The sequence below is a fragment of the Amblyomma americanum genome, chromosome 5, assembly GCF_052857255.1.
Source record: "Amblyomma americanum isolate KBUSLIRL-KWMA chromosome 5, ASM5285725v1, whole genome shotgun sequence".
NCBI classification, from domain to species: Eukaryota; Metazoa; Arthropoda; class Arachnida; order Ixodida; family Ixodidae; genus Amblyomma; species Amblyomma americanum.
In genome coordinates this window covers 152,396,819-152,418,009 of record NC_135501.1, presented here as the reverse complement: position 1 = coordinate 152,418,009, position 21,191 = coordinate 152,396,819, and the positions used below count along the sequence as shown (strand labels likewise).

The 21,191-nt window shown below is 47.8% G+C and overlaps 1 protein-coding gene across 1 annotated transcript in view; it reads right to left on the bottom strand.

Moving 5' to 3' along the window:
• LOC144132827 (uncharacterized) overlaps nt 1-13,256 on the bottom strand; it is a 20,797-nt gene extending 7,541 nt beyond the window's left edge. Inside the window, exons 1-4 of the mRNA XM_077665508.1 lie at nt 13,057-13,256; nt 10,960-11,212; nt 8,453-8,671; nt 1,201-1,524 (exon numbers count right to left, since the gene is read on the bottom strand). Coding sequence (XP_077521634.1) covers nt 1,201-1,524; nt 8,453-8,671; nt 10,960-11,193 — 777 coding nt within the window. The 5' untranslated portion in view covers nt 11,194-11,212; nt 13,057-13,256. The remainder of the gene's footprint in view (nt 1-1,200; nt 1,525-8,452; nt 8,672-10,959; nt 11,213-13,056) is intronic.
• Nucleotides 13,257-21,191: the final 7,935 nt, after the last annotated feature.

Sequence of the window (21,191 nt, the reverse complement as noted above, 5' to 3'; positions counted from 1 at the left end):
ACTTGGGGTACATGTCCCGTTGAGAGAGCGGAAATATTTATTTATTTATTTATCGATACTGTTGGCCGGAGGCCGTTACAGGGTGGTTGCAAGACAAGATATACAAGACAGGAATGGTGGTGCAGTCAAGAACAGACTAAAAGGAACACATACACAAGAAAAGGCATAAAGCAAGAAGAAACAAAAGACAAAATACATCAGGGTGTCATCAGATTTTGCCGCAGCCGCTAGATGAGGCAGGTGAATTACGACCAGGAATAGAGGATCTTAATTGGACAAATTACCATCAGTAACGTAATAGCTATGTATTCCCAGCCGAAGTAAACAGTTTTGTTAGTCTAGTTTCGAATTTATTTACGCTGTCTACTGTTAGTAATTCATGTGGCAACGAGTTCCATTCCTCTATTGTTCTGGGGAAAAACGAGTACTTATGTACATCTATTCGTGCTGAAATGGGCAAGATTTGCTCTTGGTGGCTGCTTCTGACTGTTCGAGAGATACGCTGTTTAATGTACTGTTTTGTATCGCAGTTACGGCGAAGCAGATAGAGAAATCTTAATCTAGCTATCTTTCTACGTTGGGAAAGTGGATGAAGGTTCAGTTTCCTGAGCATCTCAGTTACGGAGTCGGTTGAACGATATTTCGACAAGATGAACCTTGCTGCTTTTCTTTGAATTTTTTCAGTTTTATCTATCATATTATTCCTAAGAGGGTCCCATATACGACGCTCGCGTACTCTTGTGTGGGACGAATAAGCGTTAGATATGCGGCTCATTTAGTTTGTTCAGGAGTGGATTTTAACTTCCGCCTCAAGTACCAGAGTCAGCTGAGGAGCATATGTCTTTTATGTGCGTTTTCCAGTTCAGGTCATTCGATATGTTAATTCCGAGGTATTTAAAGTGATTCACATGGCTTATGGCCTTACCATCTATCTCGTAATCGAAAGAGAGTATATTTTTATTCTTATTCGTTATCCTTATATACATAGTCTTACTGTAATTTATTTTCATCTTCCACTTACTACACCAGTCACTAATATTTTTTAACGCGAAATTTAAGGCGATCTGGTAATTGCGGCTGGCTACGGTAGTATAAATGAGGCAGTCGTCTTCAAAAAGTCTTATTTTGATGTTGGAGTTAATCTTGGCTGTGATGTCATATACCTGAGAAGAAGAAATTACGTAGCGTTCTCCCGCCTACCTGAAAGGAAGTGGTCGACCTATGTCCCTGGCCGAAGAAGGCGAGCGGTAGGGTCGGCACTGCGGGTGGCCGGAGAGGAGGCACAGGTGGCGAGACAGTCGCCGACGCCAGGGCGACGACGGTCTGCTGCTGCTGCTGAGGCGACTGCAGTGGTTGCGACGTTGGCGGTGGCAGCGGCGGTGGTAGGGCCTCCTGCGGCTTCCTCGGCGACAGCCTGCGGACGCTCAGGATAGTGTCCAGGGAGGCCGAGGACGTCGACGGGGTCATCATGTCGGACAGCAGGCCGGAGCGACCGGGGATGGACGGCACTAGCGGCCACGGACCCTGGTGGCCAGCAAACACACGGCACTTATGGGAGCGAAACACAGGAGGTAGAGCGATGAAAAAGAAAAAAAAACGTAACACGGCGATACGCTGTAGTTGGATACAACATAAGTCTGCGGTAAAGCTCCGCCTACATTCAGGGCCGCCGCGCAGAATTCGTCCACGACAAAAAAAAAAGTAGTCCACTGTTATAACTTTTCTTATTGCCTAAACAAGAAGCTAACCACAAAAAAATAAGCTTTAAAATTTTTATACCTGGCTGATTTCGATCACTGTTGTGACTGGCCAGCAGATTAGCACATTTTTGAAGTTTTATCCTACTATAGAGTCGTTATCGAAGTTGCATGCAGGAGAAAACGATAGCTGTCGCCTGCTGTTAAGAGTTGTCAAGGGAGGCCTGATTCATAAATGACATTATTGCTCTCAGAAAAAAAAAGAAATTGAAGTTCCCGGGTTCAACCCCGGCCACGACGTTCGCGTTTCGATGGAGGCGAAACGCAAAAAGCGCCCGTGTGCTGTGCGATGTCGGTGCACGTTAAAGGTCCCCAGGCGGTCGAAGTTATTGGCTGTCCACCGAGATGCGAGACAATTACTGTGCCATTTCCTATCCTCAAAAACCAATTTTCAATTCTTTTCAATTTCAGAGAAAGCGCGAAAAGAGAGGTAGGGAAGGAATGTTGAAGCCAAGGGTTCCTGAGAAATTACAGGAGGTGCAGGTCATAAGGTAAAAGTAGGATTTTCAAGTTTCCTCTGGATATGTTGATCCCTGCTGGCTGTAAGGTTTTAAATTTGTGGACTTGGAATGCCTCTCTGTGTTTTCTATCCCCTTTCAGGTTTGAAGCCTGATGGAAGAATGAAGAGTTTAAGTTGTGACCAAATTAATTAAAATGTCCCGACATTGCCTTCTTTACGTACTTTGCCGTGTCAGCGCGATAGCCATCTAGATCTAGTCTGGCGATCATTGATTGCCCGGTTACTCCGATACATTCTTTCTTACAAGAGGAGCGCTGAAATGGTCTATAGACTTTCTGTACACTTTTTATAGACTCTATTGCCATCCTTTATACGTCTATAGGCAGTCTATAGACCATTTATAGACTAAACTCTACAACTACCTTAATTTATTTTAAAGCGAAAGCTCTACTACGCCAGCCAGCGAGCCATTTCGGCTCGTCGCGCACTTCAGCGGTAGGCCGTTGCCGACGAACGACCTTGAGCGCCTAGCAATGCCGCAGCCGCGCTCCAACAGATGGCGCCGCCGTCTACGCCGCTGCCGTCGACACAGGATATATATATATATATATATATATATATATATATATATATATATATATATATATATATATATATATATATATATATATATATATATATATATATATATATATATATATACATACACGCTTCGCCTCAGTGCATTGTAGTCGTTATGAAGAGCGCGAAAGAGACGCAACAATGACAGAACGAAGCGAGCAAGAGACAACGCGGTGCTCAAGAGACGCCAGAAGAGCGCGCCGTACGACTCGAGAAGCGTCGTAACGAAGATGCGGCTAGAAGAAGTCGTGCCACGTCCCGGAGTGACTATTCAATGGCGGAAGAGACCGGTTTGAATTCTCGAGAGCGTCGGAATGAGATGCTGCGTAGACGACGTGCCGAGGATACGAAGCTTTCGCATTTCAACTAGGGTTAACCACCAGAGCTAAACCACGGCCAATTTTGTCTACAGACTGTCTATACACCGAAGTCTATAACAGCCTTAATTTTTTTATAGATGGTCTATGTACTAAAGTCTATAGCCGTCTTAATTTCCATGTCTATAGACGGTCTATAGACTGAAGTCTATAACAGCTTTAATTTTCTATTGACTATAGGCTGTCTATCGACTGAAGTCTATAACCACCTTGACCTCCTTTCGTCTATAGACAGTTTATAAACTATATATAGAACTCATAATAGCTTAATTTCCTTTGGTCATGGGCGATCTATAGACTAAGGTCTACAACAGCCTTAATTTCCTTTCATCTATAGATGGCCTATAGAAAATCTATAGCATACGTCTATAAGAGCCTTAATTTCGTTTTGTCATTAGACGATCTATAGGCTATCTATAGACCAAAATCTGTAACAATCCCAATTTCTTTTAGACTGTATACAATCTATAGACTGCCTTTCGGCAGGAGACCGCAACTATGGCTGGAGTCCTCCACCTCCTTCTCTGCTTCGGGAATTTAAAAAATATTGGGTGAGGACAATGCAACGCCCTCCTGTATATTATCTTTAGAAGAGTTGAAAACTTTTCGTTATATGGTGATGTGCATTGTAAAAGCAAATAAAGAACATTTAATGCTAACAGGTAAAGCAAGGAAAGACAGCCATTCCAGAATTAAGGATGCCCGCAAACTGTACTACATCAAAAGAACACGCTCTCCTTTAAAGGAATGCCTCGAGACAATTACATTTTATCTTTCGACTGTTACTGCACACCGTGCTTGACTAGGAAACGTTTCATACGCGATTCCACATTTCTCTTTAAAACTTCCTGAAGGTGGAAAAGACGAATGCGAGAATTCAAGGATGTGCCCAGTTCTTAGAAACACCGTTAGAAGTGTCTCAAAGAGCATGGTCCTCGGCATGATTACAGTCTGCCACTTACACCTTTGCCGTTTGCATTCACGTGGAAAAGTTCTGCGATGCAACAATCACAAAGGCAATATTTATTCTTTCCTCCCCATATACCTGCTGCTTCGGAGCCGATGTCATAAACACAGCTGGTATGGGTAGCAAAAACTGGTAGAAAAAAAATGACTTTATGCTGTGCAACTTTTTCATTACTCGGAAAGTGTGCCGCATACTATTCGGTGGGAGACGCGGCGCGTATGGCCAGAGAAGTAAGGTTTTGGTTTGTTTTTGCGAATACAGTGCGGTTTTCAAAGCACGCTAGTGGAGAAATTAAGTTGATAAACCAATTTTCCTCCGTGGTCCAGGATACCTGATCAAGCTACATACGGCGTGTGTGCGAATGGTAAAGATGCAACCGTGAAATGGGTTTGTTTCGCGTTTAACCCACTTTACCGCGAGTTGGCGGAAAATCATTCGGGCTGCAAACAACTGTGTGCGCGGACGTGTCGGTGTCGTCGGCGTGTCCTCGTGGATTACGTTTGCAACGAAATCCAACTTAATCGTCCATTTACGGTTAGCCTACACGATTATGTTTTATTCATCCGCCGCGGTGGCTGAGTGGTTATGGCACTCGGCTGCTGGCCCGAAAGACGCGGGTTCGATCCCGGCCGCTGCAGTCGAATTTCGATGGGGGCGAAATTCTAGAGGCCCGTGTACTGTGCGGGGTCAGTGCACGTTAAAAAACCCCAGGTGGTCGAAATTTCCGGAGCCCTTCACTACTGCGTCCCTTATAGACTCAGTCGCTTTGGGGTGTTAAACCCCCATAACCCATAACCCATATACGAAGCAGCCTAGAAGGTACTCGCTCAAGCACTAGCAGTGCGTCTGCGCGTATAGATACAGTACAGCGTGTCATGCTCCTGATGGCCCTGCGGCGCCCCTGTGTGTGCGACCCTACGCAGTGCTGAAGATGCATTGCAGACGTATGCAGGCTGTTCACCAAGACGGTGCTGATGTCCACGTTGGAATGCCGGCTGTTGCTGGCCGTGCGTTTTTCTTGATTTGCAGACGCTCAATCCCGCAAAGGCGAGGCCGAAGCATGGCCGATACAAAGGGAAGCATGCACTCATTGTTCAGCGAAAGTAATTTCTCAAGTAATTAATTTCTTCCCGTGAAATTACTGCTTCAAAGTAATTCATTACATTACGAAATTACCAGCCTAGAAAAGTAATGAATTACACTACAAATTAGCAAGAAAAGTAATTACTGTGACCTCATTATAGGAATTTAATTATTGCATATGTATGACTTTGAGTCGGCGCAGCTGCAGCCACTGTGTGCTGCTCGAGTTTTTCTGGTTTATGCATTAGGCATGGAAGCACTGCAACCCGCTTGTTTCTAAGCGCGCGCGCGCCAATGCATCACAATGCTATTCCGAAGTTATGGACGCAAAACTGGTGAACTGGTTCCCGCCTGCCTGGTAGGTTTTGCGTGGCTTGTGCCCGTTTGAGTATCGGCGTACGTATCAGCTTCACGCAGGGTATTTTGAAGCGCTTGTGTAACAGCAGGTATAAGAATAAAGGCTGCTATATTGTCCTGTTGGGATCCCTGTGTAAGGAGCGTTGAATGTGCATTTCATGGGGATGGCATTCGCAACAGCTCGTAGTGAGCCAATGCTAATACGTGGCACAATTCTACGAAGTCTTTTGTTCCAAAGTAAAGGGAATGCCGTGCAGAGTCAGTATTGACAGCAGGTATTTAGTGCAGATGGAGATTGCTCCGTGGGTTATGGGTCTTTGTTAAAATGTTTTATGAAAACCATTTAGAATGTGTCATGCGTAGTTACTGAAATGGTGAAGCCGGTGCGATGGCTCAGTGGTTATCGTGATCGTCTGGTGACCTGAAAGACGCAGGTTCGATCCCGGCTTCGGCGATCGCATTTTGATGAAGGCGAAATTCTACAGGCCCGTGCATCATATCATATCAGTGCATGGTAAATATAAGCCCAGGTGGTCAATTATTCGCAGCCCTTCACTACAGCGTCCCTCATAGCCTGAGTCACCTTGAGCCTTTGACCCCATAAAACAAAACGAAAGCGATCAAGTTTACCTTTCTAGAATGGGATAGCCAAGATATGCCTTGCTTTGTAAAGCACCTGTGTAGAGGTGGACACATTTTTTTTGTCAGTTATCCTTATATTTTTCATTTGCGCTGTACAGGTCAGCATGCCTGGATGATTGACTGCAGGCACTAGGCTGCAAGAATGCTTCTGAGGAAACTAGCCGGTTCGTTAGTTTCAACATTTATTTGTATAATGCGGTGCATTCTTATGGCTCATGTATTGCATATTCGCAGCCCGGATCGCTTGGAAATAAACTAAATTTATAAGTATACTGATCGTCATGTCACTCTTGAAGACCGTCTGGTGGCCTTTTTCAACGGTGGTAGACGCTATAGACAATGGTCTACTGAAGGTTTAGCAGACGGAGGTCTATAGACCGTCTATGGATAAAAGTCTATAGCATTGCCAGACCATACATCTATGGAATAGCTATAGACAGTCTGTAGACCTATCTATATACTGGGCCCGTAAACCTGTTATATAGACAAAGGTCTGGGTTAATTGGTTTGAGTGGGTGTGTAAGGGGTGTAGTAAGTGGGTGTAGTAAGGCTGAAGTGGGTGTAGTAAGGCTGCTGCTGCTGCTGCTGATGATGATGATGATAGACAAAGGTCTATAGCATTGCTAGACCATTAATCTATGATCTCTGAAAGGTGCGTAGACAATCTACAGACCAATGTCTATTGGGCCAGCAGACTTGTCTGTAGACAGAAATCTGCAGGAAGTGTATCACCATATAGTCTATAGACTGTCCATAGACCTATGTCTATTAGACTCAGTATACATATGTCTGCACACTATCTATAGACAAAAGTCAACTAGAATTGTGAGACCATAAATCTATAGATTGTCTACAAAGTAGTCGATAGGATTTCTGAATAGAAAGTGTATAGACTTTAAACTAAATTCTAGACAGTCTATGGACTGTCTAAAGAAATTTTTGTAGGGGATTAGACGAAGCGCAGTTAAAGCTAGTCGTTACATCGAAGATGAAGTTTCTTGCCGTGCTTCTAACAGTAGTGTCGCTTTGTAAATGCTAGCGTGTCTTGTATCTACGTCAAGGGCATTAGCTTACTGCCTTGGGGGGGGGGGGGGGGGGTTCTTTTCGATCCTAGCGTGTACTAGGATACCTCTCAGGTTTCTGTTGCGTCTGTATATTACCCTTAATGCGTCGGGAAATATTTTGAGACGATCGTTGCTAGAATTAAAGAAAGGTGAAGTCAATGGTGACTACAGATCTCGTGATGACATTGCCCTTTTAAGTAGGTTAATAGCAGCACATGCTTGAATACCTGAACAAGCGAGAGCATATTTGGTTGGATAAAAACTGACTTGAAGTGGACAGACCTCCGCAGCCCGAAAAGGAGTGGTTTGCAGTGTGGGATATATAGTCAGGTGGGTGAATGAGAACGAAGTTTGTGGTGGTAGGGTGGCCACAGCTGACACAGCTCAGGTTTAGTTAGATTAATATCCTTTGCCCTGATTCCTTATTTAGAGTTGTTCCTTACCATGTGCTATTAATCGTTTTTGTTTTGTGCGATAATATTTGCTGTGTTTTAAGTACTTTGCCAGTCCTGCTGGGAGCCATTTAGGCTCTGCAGTATGCTGTAAATAGAATAATGTGGGACGTTTGCTCTGCCATGGACATAGCTTGGCTTACCGTGATGATGCTGTTGACTGGCTATCGATAATGCCCACACAATGAAGATCTCTAGCCAAGGGCGTCGACCGATTTTCATGATCGACATTGCATTTCATCCCTATACATTTCCTAATGTATTATCGCGTGGGGCTGGTAGGTGAAAGGGAATCAACCACAGATTAAACGGATCAACCGCAACATCATTGCAATCGATCAACGCCGTTGGCCGGAGGTCCTCCTCCGAGGAAGATCTGTCACTGCTTTCTTGATTTGTATCTACGGTGTGCAAGCCAAGTAAGTTTAACGCAGTAAGCTCGAAAATTCCCGATTTTCCCCACATCCTAATCAGGAAGGAATGAAAAGGGAGTAAGCTGTCCTCCGACTCTCTTCTATAGAATGGAGTGCGGTAGAGAGAGTAAGCTGTCGTTCTACTCCCTTCTATACAAGGGAGTGCGCTAGAGTAATGCTAACTCCCTTTTTACTCCTGTACAGCCGTATTTTATTGTGTACAATTACCGCTCAGAATCAACACGTGGCCACGACTTGCCTGTTCGATGACGGCAGAACTCGGGGCCGACGGCACGGAGGCCGCCGAAGAGCCGCCCACCGCCAGGGCCGCTGCAGCCGCGGAGGCCTCGGGGGGTGGGCTAGAGGGCGCCCCGGCGGCCCTGTCCAGAAGCGTGCGGAGCTTGGCGCGCTCCTTCTCCAGCGCCAGGTGGAGCTTGCTGTTCTCGGAGCGGAAGAAGGTCACGCGCCCCATCAGGGCCTGCAGTCCCATCGAGCGACGCAGCGTCAAGACCTGAGCACCCATTGAGCGCTGTACAGAACTAGCACTGCGAAGCGCTAGCCTTTGTAAAAATTGTCTATAGACAGTCTGTAGACTTCTATAGACTCTGGTGCCTTTCGATGGATATTTTTGTCTATTCATATTCTATAGACAAGAGGCTACTAAAGTGTAGGTTATGACCCTATAGATTGTTTATAGCATTTGTAATGCCTATAGACTGTTCTCTGGGATTTGTTTACAGAGAGTCTATAGAATTTATAGACAGCTAGAAGTCTATAGATTGTAAAAACCTTGTAAGGGAGAACACCACAAATAAATTCTAAAAATCTTCAGCGCCCCTTGCTTTCCTTGACCTTTGGCTCCCGTTATGTATGTCATAATGAGCCCCTCTTTGTCCTTCCCTTGTCTGCTCATTAGCTAATGAGAGATTCGATTCTGGCAGTCTTGATGCCAAAGGTAGCATGTTGCTCGCACAGCTTCCGCTCTCACCGTTCGGTTATGTTTCTACCTGGCACTCATGGTAATACCACGTCCGCCACTATAGATGAGGGTGGCGCTAGTGAACAAACTCAAGGTTCGGTTACACGCGAACATAAATACCCCCGTAAGCAGAAGATTGGACAGCCGTCGCGGCAGCTCAGTTGGTAGAGCACCGGACGCGAAATTCGGAGGTTGTGGGTTCGGATCCCACCAGCGATTTTTGAATATTTTTCTTCTCTCTACCTTTAAAATAATTACCCCATTAATCTCCCATTGATGAACACCCCAGATAATTTTAAAAATCTCCTATGCCCCTTGATTTTATTGACTGTTCGCTTTCGCCATGTATGCCAAATGAGTCCCTCTTTTTCCCTTCCCTTGTCTGCTCAATAGCATCGTGAAAGGTACAGCTCTCTCGTCCAATCACGGCCAAGGAAGACAAGAAATAGTCCTTGAAATGTTTCAGCGGTATTGCGACTATTTTTAGAACAATTATTGCAGTAACTGAAGGGTACTTCGGGGTGGTGTTTTGAAAGTATAGCGAGCGTTATATTCACAGGGTAAATTAGCAGAGAAAGTCCGCACAGCACATAACTGCGGGCGCTTGCTGCGAAGTGGTGTGCCTCTATTCGTAAATATGGCGTCCGCCTAGTTTCGCGAGTCTCCTGCCCACCGCAGCTGGACACTGGTGCTCTTTCCTTCCTAGGGATGGAGCCACCAGTGGGGGGGGGGGGGGGGGAGGGGTTGAGGCACGTGAACCACTGTCAGTTTTGCATCGCCAGAACTCCAAATGTCCTGAAGCGGAGACACTCTTCCCACCACGAAGCCTTACGCGGGAGCTAAATCAGCTCCGCTACATTCTAAGCACGCTACACTCTAAACAGGCTATGCCTGTGGGAGATAAGTATGCTCGAAGCATCATGGGCATTCCTATAGTGCTCACTCGCTGTACTGTTTGTGGACACGACACAGTACGTATTATGCTCTATCTCACAATAGTTCGCAGCGCTGTGAGGGCTACGGCAATCCGTCGGTGAGAACGGCGTGCGCTGCAAAATGTGTTCCTCAGGGCCCCACACTCCGCGACTGGTGGCTCCATCACTGGGAAAGAAACAGCACCAACGTACTGTGTCCAGCAGCTTCAAGCAGGAAACCCAGCCGACCGGGTGAACGCAGTGTTTACGAATCGAGGCTCACCACTGTGTTACAACAGAGTGGTGTGCAGTGTTGGGACAAAACAAAAACGAAAGCTACTGCCCAATAATAGGGTTATCTAGGCGGGCATGAACGGTTAAGGTAAAGGCAGTGGGCCATTGTATGCCGAGAGAAGGGGGGGGGGGAGGGGCTTCGACCTAAAGGCCTTTGCCTGGAAGACATTTGCATTGGCCTTCACCCTAACGCCCTTGACCATATGGCGTTCACCCTAAACCCTTTGACCTAAAGGCATTTCATTTAAAGACCTTTACCACAAACGCTTTTGACTTAAGGACCTTTACCCTGAAGGCATTTACCTTGAAATCCTTTATCCAGGCCTTCACCCGGGCGAAGGCCTGCCAGGTGCACACACCTGGCAGGTTGCCTGCAACCCGGTGGCCAGGTGGGCCGCATGCCACAAAGCAATCTTCAGGGTCGTACTTACGCATGCGTATGCCCTAAATCGGAAAATACGCCCTACTGCACTAATGAGCATAACCGCAACTCATACAACGCAAGCTCACACACAGAACACTCGCTGTAAGCACAGCGCCATTTTCCCTCCATGCACAGCGCACAGCCGCCATACGCACGCGGTTGTCGAAGTCCAGCTCTGACATGCGGCGGCCCACTTTGTCGAGTCGCAGCCGCAGCGCGCGCATAGCCGTGCGCATAACCCGGGCGCTGTCGGAGGCCGGCCTGCCGCCTGCGCGGGAGCTCCTGGCCCCCGCGCCGCCAGTGGCTTCGGTGCTCGTGCCCTTGTCGCTGGTGCCCTCTCCTCCGGTGGCACCCTCGGCCTCACCGGAAGCTGGCGGAGATTCCTGCATGGTGGCCACCTGCGTGCGCCTTCGCAGGCGCCGTGAGGGAAAAGCAAGCCAGTCAGGGGACAGCATATACACGTGGAAAGTCTGAAGCCTAGTCATAAAAAAAATAAGAGAAATTCGGCCACACGTGGATGCCGATGGAGAGGTCTGATTGGCCAGGACCGAGCCTCGGCAGTCACGTGGGGCTGACTTTGGCTTGCCTCGATCCTCCTATGTTATGCGTAGTGCCCGAACACGTGCTTCTGCGGCCCACAGAAAAGCGCGGTTCGACCCATCGTGAGCGGACCCGTTCAAAGCACAGAAAGGGGGCGCATCTACCCGTGCATTATACGAGCTGGACGTTATCTTCCGATTAACCGGTCTTGGCGATGTTTCAGTTTTATTTCGCTCGTTTCGCCTTTGTCCATGCCGAAAACATCGTTGGTCGCCCTGGTCTTCCACTGGAAAGGCCGTTCAAGAGGTCCAAGCTTAGCTCAACTATAGTGGGACGTACTAGTGATGGGTCGCAGGTCACGTGCGATTTGACATCCGAGGCGCAAACGGTCACCCCTCAACCCCCACTTGTCACCGGCGGTTGGGTGCTTAGTAGGTATGGACTACGGTCCATTAGAAGGGTGCAGTCCCAAGTCATCCAATTGCCTGGCAGAGTCAAGTGTATGCTGCACTCTGAACAGAAAGTGGTAGAAAAGGAGTAAGCTGTCCTCTAGCGCACACCCTTTTATGGAAAGGGAGTGCTCTATAGGACGGCTTACTCCTTTTTTTACTCCCATATAGCCGTATTCGTTTTTGCGCTGCGCTGCGGTGACCTGATACTTCAGGCGATCTTATATGCGCCATCGCCGACCGTGGGCGCGAGAGTACTGCAGCCGGCACAGCAGGCGCACCTACGTCACGAAAACTGTCGCCTCCCATTGGCTATACCCTCAGCTGCAGGACGGGAAAAACAGCTCGTAGACCCATCGCTCGACGGGAAGGAAAACCTCTCCTTCCGTGGGAGGAGAAAAACTGTGGAGCGCGTTCTGCATTTTCCCGGTAGTGTGAGCGGGGCCTATACAAGGAATGGACCAACGGAACACGCTTAAATGGAAAATAGCCAAGAAACTTGTCCTGTTATACATCGCGCAGTGCTTAAGCGACATTAAGCGTAGAAACACATGGAATAGAACTTCGCATTGTTTAAAACGAAGAGCCAACCGTGCGCTCTTTGAATTCGTGCCAACACGTGCAGGGCGCTCGCGCAAGCACCTGCTCCACACTGGGCGCGAGCACGCGCACAGACACTCTCGTGCACAGGCACATACACACACGGGCACACACACTCACGGACACACACAGACACAAATGTGCGCAGATGGAACAGGTCGCGCGGCGCCAACTTCGCAAAATGTCGATTGACCGACTGTGTGGTCCACATCGGCGGATATGCTAATAGTCTGCGTTGCACGTTAGAATTCATTGCTCCCTCGTCACTCCTCTAGCTCGTGCTATAGTTCAGCACAATTCTGAAGTGAAGATCGCGCTGACACCTACAGCTACGGCCAAAGCCGTTAGACACTATCACAAGTGCCGATTTTTTAGGGGAAGGGTAGGGAGAGGGGGAGGCCACGACGACACGAGCCCGGTGGACGTTTATAATTGCCCTCTCATTCTCTCATACAGTTCTCGCACTAGATAGAGCGAATGGAGCCTCGCTGTTTGTCTGCAGCACCGTTTATTAAACGGCCACGCCGGCACTGAGGCGCCCTGAGACAGCCAGGTACAGTCGGCCATCTGGTGGCAACAAACAACACCGGCGCTCAGCACTGTTCGAGCGAGACCGGCCTTCGGACTAGAGCGGGATGCGCTTCGCCGGTCGCTTGTCCTTACCTCAGTGTGAGGAGATTCCCGCTCGTGGAGTCCGCCGGAGCAGGTGCATTTGGACGTCCCTCACGCGGTCGTTGTCGGGGGCCTCGGCGGCGGTCGTCTTTCGGCCAGGAACAGTGCTGAGAACGAAGAGCTGCTGCGGCCGGAACACTGGGCGTTCGAGAAGAGCGCGCGGCATCTTGAGTGCACGCGCAGCACGCTCATCTTCGTCGTCCTCATTTCGCGGTTCGTTCGCAGAGCGTGCTCGATCGGTACAGCCAGGTACCATCAGCAACGAATGAAACGGGAGCAAGGAAACTGAGGTGGCACCACAAAAACACCAACACATTAGCTCCTGGAGTGCAAATACGAGGTTTATTGACACTTCTGAAGAAGAGTCTCCGCGCGATTTGAAAGAGAAGTTACCCTACGCTAGTACTGAGCTTCCCCTGGTTGAAAGTTTCTTATTTTGCTCTTCGTGGCTCAACTGTCTTGTTCACATTCCATTCTTTGCTGACAGTACAGCGCTCAGAGAGAGATAGAGAGACAGAGAAAGATAAAGCTTTATGAGCATTGTTGTTGTTGCCATGTGACCAAGGAAGGAAGGAAGGAAGGAAGGAAGGAAGGAAGGCCTCAGACGTTGCTGGCACATACCCACTACGGGGGAGTGGCCAACACACGCGGTTAATTGCTGGATACAGGAAAGTTTTGACGGGAAAAGCAGTGGCAATAGTATGTAGTCTGATAGATTGGAAGAGGGAAGGAAAGGGGTCCAGTTAACTTGGAGATCGAAGACGGGACAATTGCTTAATGTGCATAATAGTACACAATACCAAGGCAACAACAACAACTAAGGTGAAGAAGAAGTTTTAAATGTTGGACTGTTGGATGAGTCAGGTGGGCGGACTCCTTACTTCAGGACTCCGGTGGCTTGCGCTCATGTCTGGATCCCGTCGGATGGTCTGACGTTGGTCCTCCAGACCATTGCTGGTCAGGGACGGGACAAGTTCGGTTCATCGCCTGCGCTACATCTGAGACTCAACGGGCATCGTGGGTGTTTTATGACGGGCTAGACGTGTCTGCTGGGAATTCAATCCCGACGACAATCAAAAGCTGCGGTCGCTAGAAGTGATCGATGCGTGAACTTCGCAGCGTCTCAACAGTCAGCAACGTGCTAGAGCCAACATCACAAGCGGCAGCTGCAGGGGCTATACATTCCCACAGGACGTGGGTGCATGTGGCTAGCCGGAATTACTTGTAGTACTTTACCTATACCAAACGTCGTTGCTTGCCGTCCTAGACAACGATACGAAAGACAAGCGCGACGAGTCGAATGCATAAAGGCATGCGAGTGGCAAGGCACTTAAAAATCCAGTTGATTCTTTATGCCACAGAAAAAAATTCCTTCTGCTTGTTTGGAAAGCAAAACAGACCGGAAGAAAATAAATACGCTGGAATTCGAACACAGTGCTCACTGATACAAGGTGCTTACGTGCTTCGAATGAGAAAGCATTGGTTTTTCATTTTTCTGTTTATTAACAAATTTGTCTTACTTTTTAATTGCACGTACTAATTAGGGTACAGTCGTAAGGCAACGGATGTACTAGGCTCACCTTTGTACGCCAAGAAGCAAGGTGGCTTTATAGTCTATGAGTTTCGTGCTAGCGTCGCAAGTCTGGAAGTCGTGGGTTCCAATCCCCGCATCATTTTGGAAGAAATTGTACATTTCTTTGATACCACGGCGATATGTCATCTGGGATTTTTGGGACCACTACTGCTGGCCAACGCCGACGGGTTTCATTGCCGACGAGCCAGGGACTTCCATATACACCATTTTCCAGCAAGCACAGACGTCAGCGCCAATTCCTATTCTAGCGGCCGGTGGACAGAAAAGTGAAGTGTCGTATCATCACGAAAACAGTATCTAGCGAAAAAAAAAAGACGTCTCGAAGCGGGATTCGTACTATCGCTCCAGCAAGACTGAATTCAGCTAGTTGGTTTTAGCATGACATGGTTTACGCAAGAAGCGCCCTGGCGCTAAAAGACGGAGGCAACACGCATAAGACAAAACTGGCGCCAACTTCCAACTACGTTTATTCATGGAAAAACCACTTAATAACCACACGGGCAGGCAGAAAGATAAAAGCAAAACAGATACAAAGGGTGACTTAACAAAGGAACACGTGCCAAAAGGACCAAAGCAATGATTTAACGCTGCCAATGACCCACTAAGAAAACTAATCTCTCCATCTGACAGCGACACAGATGGCTTGCTTATACAGATATGGCCCCTCTGCTTGAAGTAATATGCTTCGATTATGTCACGCTCTAATCTGTACTTAGACCTTGCAATGAATTTAGTGTTTTCAAAACCGGGATGGAGAGTGAGGCAGCTCAAGATTGCTTAAAAAGGTGTTATGGCAGCCACACGGACAATCATTGCAAAAGCTGTAAATGCCGTCTCGGTTTTGAACACTAAATGCATTGTAAGGTCTGAAGACAGGTTAGAGCGTGAAATAATCAAATCATACTACATCAAGCGGAGGGGCCAGATCTGCATAAGCAAGCCATCTGTGTCGCTGTCAGATGAAGAGATTAGTTTCCTTAGTGGGCCATTTTCAGCGTTATAATCCTTGCTTTGGTCTTTTTGGTCTGTCTTGCTTTTATCGTTTGGCCTGCTCGTGTGGTTATTAATTGGTTTTTCCATGAATAAACTTAGTTGGAAGTTGGCGCCGGTCCTTTCTTGTGTGTGTTGCCTCCGTCTTTTAGCGCCAGTACGCTTTTTTGCGTAAACCATGCCGAACTGTCGCCGACGAAGTAAAAAGAGCCGTAATATCGGTGCCGGATATTTGGCCACCGCCGCAGCCTTATCGCGCTAAGTGTGTGCGCAGGAATCATTCAGTTTCAAGCATAAATTCTCTTCGTCACCTGGTGCGCTGAACTACTTGAAACGAAAACCAGAGTTTTTGACACCCTCGATGAATCATATATGCTTTTATCTCGGCCGTCAACAGCGAATAGACGTGAAACCTACGTGCACCGCAGACTGTGCGTCGCAGGGAGTACACACGCAGCTGCCGCGCGCATTTCCTGCGGTAAGTAGGGGGTGATATGCTTGGCGATCGGGACCGAGATCTTCACCGCATGAGGATGAAGTGGGCAGACTACGGAGTGAAGCATACAGGAGAATTAGCGAGCTTGGGGGTTTATTTTTCATATTTACAATATAAACAGGGAGACCAAAAGTCGGAAATGAAGTGCCCTGAAACACTCCAGATGGCGGCTTAAATACAAGTCGATATTCCCCAGGCACCTAGCCATGGAACCCGGTAGCCGGTCGAGGGTCCAATGGTCCTTTAGCCTGTCCATAGGCTCCGCCCTCACCACGTGACCACGTACACCGCACAGAAACACACACAGGCAAGAAGGAATCCTGGCGCCTTGCGGACTGCGGTCCAAAAGGTCTTTGGCTCCGTATGCGGCGGCCCCTTCCGTGGGGAACACGACTTCTGACGGTCCCGGTGAACTCTTTCGGAGGGAAGGACGAATTCCACCCTCGCTTTGTCGGACCGCCCAGGTGCAAGCGGGAGGGGGGTTGGCGCAACACCCTCTAAATACTTTCTTCAGGCCTCTCCAGGCCCTCCTTTCCACACGCGCTACGTCACGCCAAGTGTCCGGTCAGGCTGCTCACCAAGCGCGGCTCCGCTCCGCTCGGTTGTCTCCCTCGATGTGCTCGCGCTTGCCCGGGCAAGCACAGACACGAACGCAGTCTTGCAGTGAGCGTCTAGCTGCTGCTTGAGTCTTTCAGCCTGGCGTTGGGTGCATTTCCGTTCGCTCCTCGCACGGCTGTGTCTGTTTCGTGTGGCCGTTTCTTGTGTGGCGTGCGTACCTGTGCTAGCGCACGAATGGGAAACTGATTGCCTGCCGTGTAGCGAGTGCAACTTCGTGAAACATGGGCCGGTGCTGTGTTCCCGGGTGCCGCGGGAACTACCAGAATGGTCCCAAAGTACGTGTTTATTGCTTCCCAAGAGACGAAGTACGAAGAAAAGCCTGGTTGCGAGCCATTCCACGGAAGGATTTCACACCTACAGAGCATTCGAGGGTAAGACTCTGAAATATTGCTTAATAGGCGCTGGTAATTATCTTAGTTGTGAGCTGTCGCTCCCGGAAAGGCATGCTGTCTTTGTAGGCAATGATATCACTTCTTACACTTATGTATGAATTGTCCAGGAAGCATTTAGTTCTGTGGATGTGCATAAGGCTTGTGTAAAAGCTGTGTAAATATGTAAAAGCTGTTCACTATTCAGACTCTTTTTACTTAGTGTTTTAGGCAATGGAGAGTCATGGCGAATGGCCTTGCTTCATTTTCTCGTGCAGGTGTGTGAACTGCACTTCCACGCAGGCGACTTCATTACGACGTTGTCACACCAAGATGAACTGACAGGGAAAATAATAGAGGTGAAGCGTGACAGGCTACAGTTGAAGATTGATGCTGCGCCTTCTGTTTTTCCAAACTGCCCAAAATACTTGTCCTCAACGCCTGGACGGAGTGAATCGCCAGAGACGAAAAAAGCAAGAAGGGAAAACGCTGCTTTGCAGGAGGCTATGAGGAAGTCACTTCAGTCTAATGAGCTTGAACAGAAAAGAAACAAAGTTTCATCTTACGAGGAGTTCAAATCTAAGTTGCCTGGAATCTGCAACACGAAATTCTGGACCGTTTCTGTCGATGAGCAGTGCGTTAGGTTCCTTCTCATCGAGAATGATCCTTCACCTAATGTGAAATGCGCCTTGGTAGTTCTCCCTGATCTGTCACTTTCTGTTTTCTTGAATGGAGTGAAGCTTCTGTCGCTTCCTTCAGGCAGGATTCTGCCAGCTCAAGTATGCGACACCTCCAGCCTGTCCTTGCTGCTAGAAGAACTCGAGATAGGCTTGCATAATATACCTGAGGTGACGAAAGAGTCGAAACATACTAAAGTATTGCAGTTTGTCGGTTCACTGCTTGCAGACCTAATTGAGGACAGTGATACGACGAAAGAACAGTCTTCTTTGCTGAAATTTCTGGTTGAGCAGATAGAGCTTCTCCTCGCGAAACAGCATGTGTATAGCGCAGAGCTGCTGGTATTCGCCAGTATTTTGAATTCAATTTCTCCTCACGCATATCACTTCACAAGAGCTGCATCAAGAATCATTCTGCCCCATCCTTCCACACTGCGCCGTGTTTGCTCAAATTACAAAGCTGACCCTCTTGTGGAGCAAAATCAACCGCACTGTCTCTCCTACATCCGAGAACGAGTCAAATCAATGAAAGACCACGAGAAGACAGTGACCCTGATGATCGATGAGATCCACATAAAACCATACTTCGACTACAAAGGGGGCACAATAGTAGGATCGTCGGTTCATTCAACGGAACCAGCAACAACAGCCCATGTGTTCATGGTACAATCACTCCTTTCTGCAAACAAGGACGTCATTCACATATTACCTGTGAGCAAACTGAGCGCAGAAATTTTGCACGAGCATGCTAAGAACATAATCATTAATGTTGAGAAAATGGGGCTCAAAATTATCGCTGTAATAACGGACAACAATGCTCTGAACCGCAAGATGATGTCGTTATTTGCTACAAGTCCTCAGGTGAGCATTGTCTATCCCCATCCAGCCGATAACGCTCGCCCTCTTTTCTACGTGGTCGATCCTGTGCATCTCTTGAAGTGCATTAGGAACAATTGGATTAACCAGAAAAACCCTGGAACATGCCTCTATTTCCCTGAAATGGACTTGAGTGGAGCAATGCCCGAAGGGCCTCCTCGTATGAAAGCTGCTTCTTTCGCAGCTGTGCGGCAGCTTTATTCTTCAGAGAAGACGTCGCTTGTGAAGGCTGCTTACAGACTGAACGCAAAAGCCGTGAATCCAACCTCAATGGAGCGGCAAAATGTAAAGCTCGCTCTCGACGTCATTAATCAGTTTGTTTCAAATGCCCTCAGGACACATGGTTCCGCGTTCAAGATTCCTCAAGCTGAGTCGACTGCTCTTTTCATTGACGTTATCCTCACATGGTGGCAAATAGTCAATGTTAAGACCCCTTGCAAAGGCCAGAGGCTAAGGGACAGCATGCAAGACCCTGTAAGGTCTGTTGATGACACACAGTTAGCTTTCCTGAGCGGCGTTGTGGACTGGTTGGACGCTTGGGCAAGAATAAACATCACCAGTGGCTCGCTGACGAAAGAGACTCACAGTGCTTTGCGACTGACATGCTATTCTCTGGTAGAACTCTCGCGCTACTGCTTAGAAGAACTTCACTTCAAGTACGTACTGCTGGGCAAATTTCAGACGGATGCGCTAGAAGACCGGTTCGGCCGTTACCGCCAGCTGGCAGGATCACAGTACCACATTTCCGTGCGTCAGCTCTACGAATGTGAGAAGAAGCTTCGTCTTCAAAAACTTTTGACATTTCCACGCGAGGAAACGGAGTTTGAAGACGTAAGTGAGGATCTTGTCCCATGCAACTTTTCTGTGGCTGTCAGCGACGACGATATTACACACGCCCACTCTGACATGGATGCTATTGTCTACATTGCAGGATACGCTGCTCATGCTGCTTTAAAGAAGCTTTCATGTTCTGCTTGCTTCAGCACATTGGTGATTGAAAATCGAGAGATCGAAGCGGAAAATACTGCCATGATAGCTAACCTGTCGAGAGGAGGGCTGAAGTTTCCCCAGCCATGCACAGTTCACATGGTACTGATGACTAAACTAGTTGCAGAGAAGTTGTCTTTTGGAGCAACCGCGGAAGATTTTCTCTCCTGTAGAAATCAACGTGGTGTCGTGATTTCACAGACGATTTCCCTCCTGGACGAACACGACATTGAGACATGTGAAAATGGCCACACTGCACAAACTCTCCTGCGCTTGGTAGTACGCGTTGCAACCAACGTTGTTCTAAACAACTTTTGCAAACTAAGAAATGATGCCATACAAGACAATGCGCAGCAGAAGGCCGCAGCCCGGAAAGCAGCAACGCTTAAGAAGAAGTAAGTTTTATTCCCAAGCAATAAAAATGCTTTGCGCACACTTCATTGCTGGTGTCTCGTCGTTTTTTATTGTAAGGGTCAGATTAGCTGTACAAATACTCAACAGCGCAACATTATTGTGAGTGTCATTATTGCTGTGTGTGAAAGCTTTAAGCAAAACACAATACAGAATAAAACTAACACAATGCGCAGTAGACGGTGTATTTTTTTTTCAATGTTCACGAACTTCTACTTTAACAACTAGATATACGCATGTGCGGTCTGTGCGGATGGATTTTACCGCACGGCAGACATCATGTACGTGATAGAACCTAATAATTAGATGATTAATTGAAATTAACTAATCAATTTTTTATTATAATGACCAATAATGCGAAATTGGCGGCCGTATGCTAAATTGTTTATTATAAAAAACTGTATTAGCAGCTCGAACTTTCTTGACAATAAGGTGTTCTGCAATAAAAAAAATATATAAAGCAGATAAAATGATAGCCTAAGGCGCGCACAAACTAGCGAATTTCTTTTCTGCAGCAACGACAAAAATGAAAATGAAGGAATCACTTATAAGGCAGCTACGTACGGCAGTACCCGAATAGTGCCCGGCAGTACCCGAAATCGCGGAGCGCGGGGCCTGCACGGTCCCTTGGCGTGACGTCACGCGGCCGGTGGAGAGGCCTTAGCATTGAGAGGGTGTTGGTTGGCGCCACTCGGGGTCTCCTCCGCCGGTCCACTGGAGAGCACAGTGCAGGAGAAGCGCCGCATTCCACATCACTGGCGAAAGAAATTAGAGGCCTTTGTTCACGGCGCCGCCAGGAGCCGCCCCCACGCCAACGATTCTTGTGCCTTCTCCGAACTACAGTGCCTTTGGTCAAAGTAGCTCGATTGCTGCTGCCTGGCTCGTCTGTTCCCGCTGTCTGGGCCTCTGATCACAACAGGGGTCAGACTGATGCGACCGCTCGGAATAGAAGTTGAGCTGCCTGATAGCTAGCCCCCTATCTAATAAAAGAACAGAAGGCAGATACGTGTCGTTACAGCTTTTCCGCAACTACAGCGAATATTGAAGACCACGCCCAGCGTAAAATCGTAAAATAGGCTTTATTACCTCGCTCCGGCCGACGAAAAGAT